The sequence below is a fragment of the Ixodes scapularis genome, unplaced genomic scaffold, assembly GCF_016920785.2.
Source record: "Ixodes scapularis isolate PalLabHiFi unplaced genomic scaffold, ASM1692078v2 PGA_scaffold13__105_contigs__length_92229423, whole genome shotgun sequence".
In the NCBI taxonomy this organism is placed as follows: Eukaryota; Metazoa; Arthropoda; class Arachnida; order Ixodida; family Ixodidae; genus Ixodes; species Ixodes scapularis.
In genome coordinates this window covers 22,292,489-22,305,016 of record NW_024609839.1, presented here as the reverse complement: position 1 = coordinate 22,305,016, position 12,528 = coordinate 22,292,489, and the positions used below count along the sequence as shown (strand labels likewise).

Here is a 12,528-nt window from a genome sequence, read left to right as displayed (position 1 = left end):
TACCTGTGGGGAAACCCGTTCCAAACCTTCACAAACCACAAGCCTCTACTTGGGTTGCTGAGTCCTGACAAGCCGATTCCAGTCCATGCTTCGCCTCGACTCATTAGGTGGGCTCTCAAGCTTTCTGCTTACAAGTACCAGCTTCTCTACAAACCGGGGAAAGACTTGGGACACGCGGACGCACTCAGTAGACTGCCAGTGACGACAAACAGTGTTTCAGAACCTGTGCCAGCTGAAATCTTTATGCTCGAAGAGGCTTACCCCAGTCTTCTGTCACCTGCTGTAGTGGCTCAAGCAACGAAGAATGACCCGTTTCTGGGTAACGTGATGCTTGCTGTCCTGAGAGGAGAGGGCATTACATTGGGACCAGAAGGGAACCCATTCAGCGCAAGGAGTACTGGGCTAAGCCTTCATGACGGATGTTTGCTCTGGGGAGCACGAGTGGTAGTCCCACAAGTGTTGCAAGATCGAGTCCTGAAGCTTCTTCATGCAGGCTATCCCGGCATTGAGAAAAGCAAAATGGTCGCCCGAAGCCACGTCTGGTGGCCGGGTATTGACAATGATATTGCCAAAAACGTGAAGAGCAGCACAGTTTGCCAAGCTCATCAACGGGCTCCACAGCCGGTTCAGCAGACACCCTGGCCTTTTCCACAAAAGCCCTGGTCAAGGCTTCACATTGACTTTGGAGGCCCATTCATGGGGCGAACCTTCCTAGTCATTGTGGATGCATTCTCAAAGTGGGTAGAAGTTTTCCCCGTGCCATCCACCTCGGCAGAAGCTACTATCACAGCTTTGCGAGTAGCATTTGCCCAGCATGGACTGCCAGATCTGAGAGTATCAGATAATGCTCCTGCCTTCGCAAGTGAACAATACTTGGAATTCTTGACACGCAACGGTATACGCCGCATGCTTGTACCACCCTATCATCCAGCTTCAAATGGTGCAGCGGAGCGTGTTGTTCAAACTGTCAAGAACAAACTTAAGAAGAGTGCATCTGGGTGTTTCCAGACTCAGATATCTAGACTTCTGTTCCACTACAGGACCACTCCGCATGAGGTCACCGGCAGAGCGCCGTGCGAGCTACTGACCGGGAGACGTTTTAAAACACCGTTAGATGTCCTCCGGCCAAGCCTCCAGTCGTCAGTACTACTCAAACAGCTAAAGCAGAAGCTGTACACGGATAAAGGGCGCCGGCAAGGTCCGTCATGTGGCACTGAAGAGGAAGTCTTCGCAAGGAATTTCCGTCAAGGTGCGACATGGCTGCCTGCTCGTGTGATAGGCGCCACCAGTAACCCATCAGCACAAGTCCGCCTCAACGACGGTACAGTGTGGCATCGTCATGGTGACCACCTGCGGCCCAGACAGACGGAGACAACTGCAGCAGTCACCGAGCCACTTCAGCCCGAGACTGCCGCAGATCAGCAAGAACTACAAACAGAAGACACCATCCAAACTGCTGATCCAGTTACGGTTCCACATGATTCCGTTGCTATGGTACCAGTAGGCACAGCTGCCGATGTTGGCAAACCCATGGACACCAGTAGCACTGTCCTCGCCACAACCAGCAGCGCATCGCATCTGCGACGTAGCGCAAGGGCTAGAAGACCCGTGCAGCGCTACTCTCCTTAGTTCTTTTTACGCTTGCAATGTTCTAAGGGGGGAGAGTTGTTACAATCTCTATCTGGCTGCTAGCGCTACCAGATTTCATAGCGGTAGTCGTCGGTTACCTCGATTGCCATCACGAGACATTAAAACACTTCTTCTTCAGTTCCTGAAGCGAAAGGAACGACGGCGTCATGTTTCTGCTTAGCCGGCCACGTCCTGCCGGCCGTGCGGCCTATCCCCGCTTGTAACAGTACTTAACCTTCAACAAGCATTTGGGGCTTTTTCAAGTCAACAGGCTTCCTTTTGGTGTAGCCTCAGCTCCAGCAATATTTCAACGAACGATGGATCAGGTACTACAAGGCCTGACGCACACCACCTGTTACATTGACGATATCCTGGTAACAGGAAGAACAAAAGCGGAGCACCTGAAGAACCTGAAAGAGGTTCTCAAACGCCTTAAAAAGAATGGCATCCAACTTCAAAAGGAGAAGTGCGAGTTTTTCAAAAAAGGGGTGTCCTACCTAGGCCATGTCATCAGCAGCGAGGGACTACGGACACTGGATGACAAGGTGGCTGCTCTACGAGATGCACCCGAGCCAAAGAACGAAGCAGAGTTGCGCTCCGTTTTGGGGTTAGCTAACTACTATGGCAAGTTCATCCCAAACTTGGCAACCATCTTGAGTCCTCTGAACCTCCTGCTGCACAAGGATGTCCAGTGGAGTTGGAACGAAGAATGTAGAAAGGCCTTCAAGACTCTGAAAAAGAAGGTGACGTCAGCACCAGTGCTGATTTACTCTGACCCAACTCTTCCGATTGTGTTGGCATGCGACGCCTCAGCGTACGGCGTAGGAGCGGTGTTGTCCCACATCATGAAAGACGGGACAGAAAAACCCGTATCGTTCGTCTCACGAACACTGTCTACGCGTGAGAAGAACTACTCGCAGCCTGAAAAAAAGGCCCTTGCCATTGTTTTTGGTGTAAAAAGGTTCCATTACTATCTGTATGGGTACCCCTTTACACTAATAACCGACCATGCTCCACTTCAAAAGATTTTGGGACCTACGACTGGAGTTCCGACGATGACGGCAGCACGCCTTCAGAGATGGGCTTGCAGACTGGCAGGACATCGATACAACATCGTTTATCGTTCGTCTAAAGAGAACGCCAACGCCGATTGCCTTTCAAGACTCCCGCAAGCTGCGAAGACTTCAGACGAATTCGTCGTAGATGAAACCTACGTGTTCTACTGCGACTATTTCAGCAACTTCCCAGTGAAGAGCACAGATATTGCAAAGGCTACGTCCCATGATCCTGTCCTATGCCAAGTCTTGGAGAAAGTGCTCAAGGGCTGGGGAAGTGAAAAATGCGCAGAAGAAATTATACCATTCTTCACACGTCGGTTGGAACTATCGGTTCATCAAGGCTGCCTAATGTGGGGCCTACGGGTAATTGTTCCCCTAACTTTGCTAGAGAGAGTCCTTAAAGAGCTGCACATCGATCACTTTGGTATCGTTCGAACAAGGGAAATAGCTAGAAGCTATGGGTGGTGGACCACCATCGACAAAGACATAGAGGACGAAGTGGGAACCTGTAAGCAGTGTCAAGTGCAACGAAATAACCCAGCACAGGCACCATTACACCCGTGGAGTTGGCCAACACACCCGTGGGAAAGAGTCCACATAGACCTGGCTGGGCCATTCATGAACAAGATGTTCTTCGTGCTAGTCGACGCACATTCTAAATGGCCAGAGGTATTCGTGTTGAACTCAACGACGTCCGAAGCCGTGATAAAACGCCTGCACCAGTGCTTCGCACGCTTTGGACTGCCTGTCAGCGTGGTATCAGACAATGGGCCACAGTTCGTGTCTCAAGAGTTCAACACCTTTGTCAAGACAAACGGTATTGTGCACATTACGTCTGCACCGTATCACCCGTCGACTAACGGATTGGCAGAACGATTCATCCAGACCATGAAGAACCACTTAAAGAAGACAACGTCTGGGGCGTCTATTGACACCAAGGTTTCAAGGTTTCTTCTTGCCTACAGAAACACGACTCATTCAACAACCAAAGAGTCTCCGACCAATTTAATGATGCGGAGAAAGCTGCGAACCAGACTAGATCTTCTGAAACCCACCATTTCGGACATAGTGGGGAGGCCTCAGTTCAAACAACAAAGGGCGAGGCCGGAACACGAATGCACGCTGACAGAGGGTGATGATGTCTACGCGAGGAACTATCGAGGATCGTCAAAGTGGACGCGTGGTACTGTAGTTTCTCAAACGGGACCGGTATCCTTTCGGGTACAGGTTTCCCCCGGCAGGATATGGAGAAGCCATCAGGATCAGCTGATCCCGGCTCAGCCGCAACGAGAACAGTCATTAGACAGTACTCACATGTAGAAACCGGTGTGTGCCCCATCATCGGAAGAGACTTCAGTGGCCAACAACCAACATACGCGTCCTAATCCTGGAGCGTCAGTGGTCATTGTCGAGGCCGAGGACATCGAGACGCAGACTCCCACAACCAGGTCGGGGTCGAGCGACGTAACGGGAGACATGACTGATGAACATCTCAAAGAGGGGCGGCACCCTATACGAATCCGACACCCACCAAAGCGTTTTGCAAACCAGTAACTACCTTTAGTGGTTGATTAATTAAAGGGGGAAAAATGTGATGTTCATGACATGCGCACTCTTAAATAAAGAAGAAGTGTTGGGGGAGCTCGAGAGATCGAGGCAGGATCTCGGGGCACAACGCTTATGGAATGGCTATGGTTTTGGTCTCAATCATTGACGTCCTAACATAACAATCAGCTTGTCAAACCTTAGGTTTTCACGTGTCCTTGTTGTGACGAGTGCTCATATTGCCTCATAGGTCTTGGCTCCACAAATCGTGAGCAGCAGAGCTTTCCTCTTTCAAGGCTCTTCGACTCCGTTGGCTTCACAGTAAAAAGCTGAGACGCTCGGCCGAGGATGTCCAAGCTGTTTTGTCGAATTCTTGCAGCTCGCCTTGAGTGACCATAGTTCCCAGCGAAGTTCTTGTCTGTCGACCGAACTCGTCACCAAAATATTATGCTTCTTGAGCAAGGACTCAAACTCTAACTAGGTAGCGTCCGGATGTCGTAATTAACGGCGCCTCGAATCTTTAACCGGTGCACCAGTCACCTGCACCAGACCCGTGCCCCAACCCCGTGCTCTGAAAAGAACGGGCGCCAGGCCGAGCTGTCGGTTGGACACCAGTAGATACATATTAAAAAAAATATAAAAAAAACTCTATCAGTAGACCATGGCACTTTACTGTTGTAACCCCATATAACATATGACAAATCAATTTTCTTGTTTCAAAACGGAACAAATCATCTGATGAAGTAGTTTGAGTAAAATTCTTTAAAAAATTAACAACACAAAAGCGAATCTCGCATGTTTCCATAATTCTTTAAAAGTTCTTGTTCCCACTGCGCCTCTATTCTTACATTCGTCATCATGCACCTCGCGTCGTTGTATCCCTGTTTCTTGTAACAACGGAAAGTACCAAGGTGCTAATTCGATAGTGACGTTGTGGAATACACATCGAGGAACTTTATGCAAAATGCTCAGATGTGTATCTAGCCTATTGTATAACATAACGTATCCCGCCCCACCATATGTAAATCATTGAATATTAACGTTTTACCCTAAAGCATTCTCAGATATGAAATCCCTATCATTGGTGGTTGCTCTGACCTATGGCACACCAAAGTAGACAATGTTTTAAATAAACATTTAAACGTATTATAAACAGTTCTGATGCCAATACAGAACGGGAACAAATAGCTGAATTAAATTTTCGCTATGTCAAGCTCTGTTTTCCAAAACGGTTGTTTTAAAATACTTTTGGAGTAACCATTTTTGAAATTCCTCACATTGCAACTCGCTCACTAAGACTTACAACACGCTTTGAAGTACCAAGGTATCAACAAAGTCTGTAAGAAGACTTGCGATTTTATGAGCCTGAAATGTTTAATAAGTTTTCTGACAACATATTTGAGACGGATTCTTAAGGAAAACTTAAACATGCCATACGATATCTACTTTGACTTTTTTTTTTGGCGACTCCACATGCATTGAGTTTAACTTCTGGACATTTTGAAGCATACTACGTATTTGTTTTTTATTTCTATGTGTAACCACAGGTTTTTTCTTGTTACTGAATCTCTGGACATCTTTAAACTAGGCTTTATATTTTTTTGCGATTTGCCTAAGGAGTTTTGTTCCTTCTTTATAGTGGCGCTGAATCACATGGAAGCAACTGTTAGGTTGTGAAATCACTGCTATTGGATGAAGTAGTTTTGACGCTCCAACTTTCGCTGGAGGCTGGGTTTCGGCCACACAAGCCATACAGGGTTTGATTGTAGTGAGCTGTCACATACTGTGAGGACTCATATTAAATTCACTTTTTGTACTAAAGTGTATTTGGAAACAATGTTTGTTAGCGATTGTAATTTTCTGTTTGACTTCACGCACCATGCTCATCAAGATGATGTCCATCACACATGCCCTAGATAGGTTTGATCAACCCGTGTCTCTACCTGGCTTTATCTGTCCGTGCAATAAACATGTAATATTGTTATTAATTAATAATAAAAATAACTATAAAATTATTAATAATATTATAAATATTAATACTAAAGTTTCAGTACTAGTTGCATACGATGTAGGAGGCTGTGTCTGGAAATGTGAAGAGAAGCTGGCTTTCCATGCGACAGCATAGTGCCAGTTTTGAATCCAGAGGGTGTCTCACTTAACTTGCTCCAAGAAAATCAAAAAAGCTGGTTCACACAGCGTTTTTGAAATAACACAGTATTGCTGGCAGTTCTATTGAGCAAGTCAAGATCATCTTGGCGAGCTGCAAACGCAAGAAAAAGACGCAGTTACTCTTATGAGTTGATACTAACCTGTAAAATTAATTAAATTTCTAGAGGGTAAACTAGCGCATGGTCCACTGGGTGAGTTTGCATTTTCCAGGTTGAGGAAAACCGCTTGAATGAAGAAAAATATCATGTTTGTTGGAATACATAAAATTTATATTCAACAAAATTAAAAATGAACGCTGCAGAAGTTTTTTTTTTTTTGCAACAGTAGCACAGTGTTCTTGATAGGACCACAAGAGTGTTCTGTGATGTTCATCGTAGTTATGCATCTAGAGCTGATATGACGGGCATCCGTAGCGTTATCGTCGCTGCGCCAAGGGTCTTGACGAAGTCGCGTCTTCCAGTGGTCTTCATTGGCGATGGCCGCGCATGGGTCCATATGTGAACTATGGCTTTGAGGCTTTTCTAGTCTCTGCAGAAAGTCACCTACGTCGCTTCAAGTACCTCCGATTGTGTCTCGCACTTTATCTCTTCATTTATTATTATTTAGAGGATACTACGGACCATTTAAGGTTACTGTGGAAGGGACTACAAATATTAGCAAGAACAAAACCTCTTAACACAATAAGAAAATACGTGGCTATAGTGTTTAAGTTTACCGAAGAAAATCAATAAACAGGCATTTAAACAATACAATATACAAGAAACTAATTTACACATTAATGAGCATAAGACTACGTCAACTACATGAAAGTAAAATAATAAAAATTAAGAAACGGTGTCCACTTTCTAAATTTTAAAATGAGAGGTAGTGTGAACACGTAAAATTCATGAACCAAACTACGATGCTCGGCAGCATGACGTTCGAGACATTCAATATATTTAGTGTAAAAAAGTGAAAACCGTTTGCAAATCCCTGTAACGCCGAATTGGATCGCAGCTCTTGAGGAGGAGGAGTAAAGGGTACTGAGGGGAGGGTAGACCCCTCCTCCTCCTCCTTGCCTCATTCTTTATTATTCTCCGGGGGGTCACGTGACCTCGGGGGGGGGGGGGTCACGTGACTTCGGGGAGGGGGGTCACGTGACCTCGGGGAGGCGTGACCTGGGGGTTCACGTGACCTTGAAGGGTCACGTGACCTTGGGGTGTCATGTGGAATCACCTTGAGGGTCACGCGGCCTTGAGGTGACCTTGGGAGAAGTCACGTGACCTCGGGGGTCACGTGACCTTGGGGAGGGGACCACGTGACCTCGGAGGGGTCACGTGGGGTCACCTTGGGAGTCATGTGACCTTGAGGTGACCTTGGGAGGGTCACGTGACCTCGGGAGGTCACGTGATCTTGGGGTGACCTCGGGGGTCACGTGACCTTGGGATGACCTTGGTTACACCGACGGCAACGGCGACGCCGCTCAAGCCGGAAACGGGCGCCTAAGAGCTGCGCTCTAAAACAATGTTTAGAGGTTTCCCTCACTTCCCCCTACGCCTTCCTTTCTGAGGTTTTCCTTTCCAGGCTACCTCTCATTCTGCGGGCTCACCACTGGGCTCTTTTTGACCGTCATCTTACAAACAGTGGTCTCTTCGAGACTTTTTCGGGTTATCTCCTAGTCCGTTCGCATCTTCAGGTCGTCGCCAAAATCTTCTTCCTCGGACACTTTAGTTTCCTTCTTTCCTATCACGGAATGGCAACATTATCTAAAGAATTGAGTGCGTACCAATGTCCATTCAAAGAAACAAACGGCGTCTCTTTCTGGGGGGGTGCTGTGTAATTAGATACAATGTTAATTTTTACAGGCAGCCAGTTTGACGCTACTGGAAAGCTTCACGACTGGTGGAGCGCCGATGTGCGGAAGAAATTCGAATCTCAGGCCCATTGTTTCACCAATCAATACACTGCTATTAAAGACAAAGAAGCTGACATGCCGGTACGTAGTCTCCAATGATACTAGAAATAAGTGTATCACCTAAATTTCAGTTCAGTGTACTGTTAGATTAATACGCACATTCTGCCTCCTTCAAAAATGTTTTAAAACCGGCATTATACAGTTTTTGATTTTTATTCGAAGAGATTCTTTTTTTTAATGGGGGTCACGCGTTAGGCCGACTCTCTCCCTCACCATATACTTATCAAGCTCGGTGGACATTGGATGAGGGGATAATTGTTTTGGAAAGTTGATTATTTAACTAAGATCTCTCAATTAACTTTTATATTTTTGGCTTTAGGGGTTATGTCATAATTGCAGCATTAGAGCCAATTACTATTAGACGCTAGACCAAAATACAGAATTTATGAAAACGTAATTGTTTTTTTAGACGTTTGTGAGCTAACTTACGCGTTTTTTAACGTCTAAAAAAATTACGCTAAAATAAAAATAGTGCATCAATCCCCGTCCGTATTGACGCGAGGAGTGACGTGGTCGTTTCAATAATGTCGTAACTATCTCGGCAGCGTGAGCTCGGAGGGTGCGCCGACAGCACAAGTGATGACGTGACCTCATCAACCACGTCACTCGTCCAGGCATAATGTTGGCAGGGCTTGATGTGCTCTTTTTAAGCACAATTTTTAAATCGGGAACAAATACCCCAAAAAGTGATCCATTACTATCTCAAAAACCGTTGCTTCCGTAAATTCCTCCGATCGGTCGGACCCTATTAATAATTGCCGTCAATACTGCAACTGCAACATGACCCCGAAGCCAATAATTCTAAAGTTACTGAACACATTGTTAGTTAATTAAACAACCTAGCATGGCAGTAATTTTCTCAATTCATTTTTACTAAACCCTATAAATGTATGGTAAAGATGGTTCTAATCCAACTCCCAATATTATATAAGAAAAAATCAGCTCGATTTAGAAATTCACACCCTTCATCGGGTAATAGATCTACCTTCTTAAGTGGATTCTAAACTGCATTATTTTTTACAAAATTTGAACCAATTGTGGGATTAATCAAGGTAAAAAAAGTCGGAAACGCGCAATACATAATAGCAAATTAGACGTCAAATCACAATCGCCATCCCGCCATGACGCCAGGTTCTTGATTTTAAGTACATTTACCGCGAGTCCCATACAGTGTGACGCTAATTGAACCTTGCATATGTTTACAGCGCGCTTTTACACAACGGTTTTGTGTACACATTTGCAGTGTTTATATACAGGGTGAATGTATTCTAGTGGCATCAAAAATTTTAAATTAAGGGTTAAGATGTTATATACATGTAGTTTTCACTCTGTTTATATGGCTTGGCGGATCTCAGCTGGCAATATAACCATCACTACAATCAAGTGAATTAACTAAAGTTGTGAATGAGGTTTTTAATTACTGGAATAAGGATACATGTTCATATTGCAAACTTTGAGGCGCTCGAATGCCAAGTCTTTTATTTTGTCGAATTTGCGTAGTCAGCCCGTGTTCTGCAATATTCGTCCCCGAATTCAGCACTTTTATCAGGCCAATGTAGAGAAAATTGGCTACAGCCCCACTTTCGCGGGGATGTTGGATTGAATGAAAAATATATGCTTGGTTGAGTATTAAATTTGAGAGCAGATATATCGGAACACGGGCTAATTAAGCGAATTTTAAAAACAAATTGGAACAGTCTTGGCATGTATTTACCTCAAAGTTTGTAATATTAACATATATCTTAATTAAAGTAATAAAAAAGTTATATAACTATTTTAGTTCATTAGTTTGATAACAGTGAAGGTCATATTTTCATCTAATGTTCGCTGAGCAATATAAACACGCCGTTAAAACCGAATTCATATTACTTTTATTGCTTTATTTAAAATATTGTTCGGCTAAAAAATAAGCACACTGTGTGTTATTAACATGGAGTAGGCACTTTCGCACCAATTAAGGAAGATTTAAGTCTCTCTGGAGCGACTGTAATACCACAGGAGACCAATGATGAGATCTAGATTATAACTTAGAAGAAAGTCAGCGAAAGCCGCTGAGACTGCAGTACCAGGTGGGTTTTGAAAGGTAGCCTTTAGTTTGTGATTATATTTGTGGTATTGCTGGAGTGAGTTATTTCAATAAAAAAAACTTTCAAAATTATTCGTTTAAATAATATTTGTATTTACTTCGCGTCCAAGCGTCATGCCTAGGTCGGGCTCTGCAAGAGAGACTGACGTAAGACAAAGATTGATGACGTGTCTGCGTTTTATTGACTTGTGATTCAGATATATTAGTTTAGTTTTCACCGCCTGTCTATTGTGGATGTTTTCCCCCTGAACGTATTCTGTGTACAAAATCAATTTCGCCATCGGAGAGAAATAGCAAATACTACACCAATAATGTGAATTAGAAGAAGGCAATATAATTTCTTTGCATTTATTATTACAGCTGTACGGGTTGCGGAATTTGCGAGAAAATATTGCGGACAACGGCGGCATGAGGATCGCATACAAGGTAGTTTTTTTGTTCTTTCTTCGTGCACTTAACGCCCACAAATTTGTAGGCAAGCGTCAATTTTGGGAAATTCTCTTTCTCATGCCTTGTAAAAGTGCGGAACAAAGAGACAATATTATCGGGCAAATAAATTGAGAAATTGGGATTTATTTACTAGCTTAAATAAATAAATAAAAGAATAAACGACACGAGTTCCTCTTTTATAAAAAGTTGTTCTCGTGTCGTGGATTTCTTTTTTTTTATTATTTCTTCCGCCTATTGTAAGTTTTATCGATACGCGGTTCAGTTGATTTAGACTGTGCTATAACTGATTGAGTGACTGATTGAACTATCTCATTGTTTTAAGAATAGATGCGTGCCGTATTTGCGTTTTTATTATATATAGTTTAGCGGCCCCCCACTCTAACGAGTGGGGGGCCGAGTGGGAAGGCTGGGTGGGATTTCTTCGTACCCTGACCGCGAGCAAACACGCTTCTTTTCTGACCCATCTACAGGCTGGATAAGAAAGAACGCGTGTATAATTTGTGTACTTGGTTTATTTATTTTCTGTAACACCAAGACGCATACACTAAAAGTTACCAAAAAAAATATATATATATATATTTTGGTTTTTAAATTTGAGCTATATACTAATGGTTAACATTTATTTTTCATCTGCCAGTTAAGGATACATACACATGCCTATGTCGGAGGTATTGAGCAATTGGAAACAAAATTTTGGATCTAATGTGCATGTTCTAGAGTTACAAAATGTTAATTTTCTAAACTGAATTTTTTTTTTTTGCTTCTGCAACCAGAACGCGGTCAACACGAAGGACTCCAAAGAATGACAAAGCACGCGCTTTTCGCTATTCTAGCATCAGCTTGCAACATTTTTAAATATATTTATCACATTTAATAAAGAACTTGTGTCTCAAGAATACTAAATTTAGAGTTGCAGATTTGCATTTTGAAGAGTTTTCGTTTTGTAAGTTATTTTAGGTTACAATACTGTTGATCTGCAGGTAGAGGGTTCACATTGCCAATTCTGTTTGTGGAATATAGGCGTGGTTGGACGGTCAGCCCAGTATTTTGAACAAGAATAATGTTGGAGAATAAATGCTACTTAGCGTCAATAGTGTTTACCCTAGCATGTTATTATCCTCTAAGAACACATGACCACGGAAACTACGTTAATTATGTTAATTTCACTCTAGACCTCCTCTGTATGATCGCACTCGTTTTCAGAGGGTGGTCGTTCGCGTTCCCTGATTTGATGAAATTTTAATGTGTTCACAGCTCTAGTCTACAAATAATTAAAATAAAGGTGTGAAAAAGGGCTCGCCTTGATTATTATTGTAGTGTATAGACTGCACGGCCCGCTAGGAGATGGCGATACCATCCCATCGCGTATCGCGTCACCACCGCGCCCAAGCCGTGCGCGGCACGACCAGCGGACTGTGGACGAACGGCAGCCATGAAAGCCGACGACTCGCCAGCCGCTTATCTTGTTATTAAATAAAGTTATGTTCGAGCACAAGACATAACAATTATAAATGGTTGATTTAATTCAAAGTAAACGAGAAAAGGTGATGATTAAAACAAATATTTTTAATATTATCTGTTGCGGTCCAGCTCGTGACTAGAACGATAATTAAATCCCTTTTGAGACATATTTTAGT

The 12,528-nt window shown here is 43.6% G+C and overlaps 1 protein-coding gene across 1 annotated transcript in view; it reads left to right on the top strand.

Annotated features, from left to right (window-relative positions):
• The window catches only part of LOC115332173 (neprilysin-1-like), a 114,588-nt gene that overhangs the window by 83,909 nt on the left and 18,151 nt on the right, over positions 1 to 12,528 (top strand). The window contains exons 16-17 of the mRNA XM_042289829.1: positions 8,246 to 8,376; positions 10,802 to 10,867. Coding sequence (XP_042145763.1) covers positions 8,246 to 8,376; positions 10,802 to 10,867 — 197 coding nt within the window. The remainder of the gene's footprint in view (positions 1 to 8,245; positions 8,377 to 10,801; positions 10,868 to 12,528) is intronic.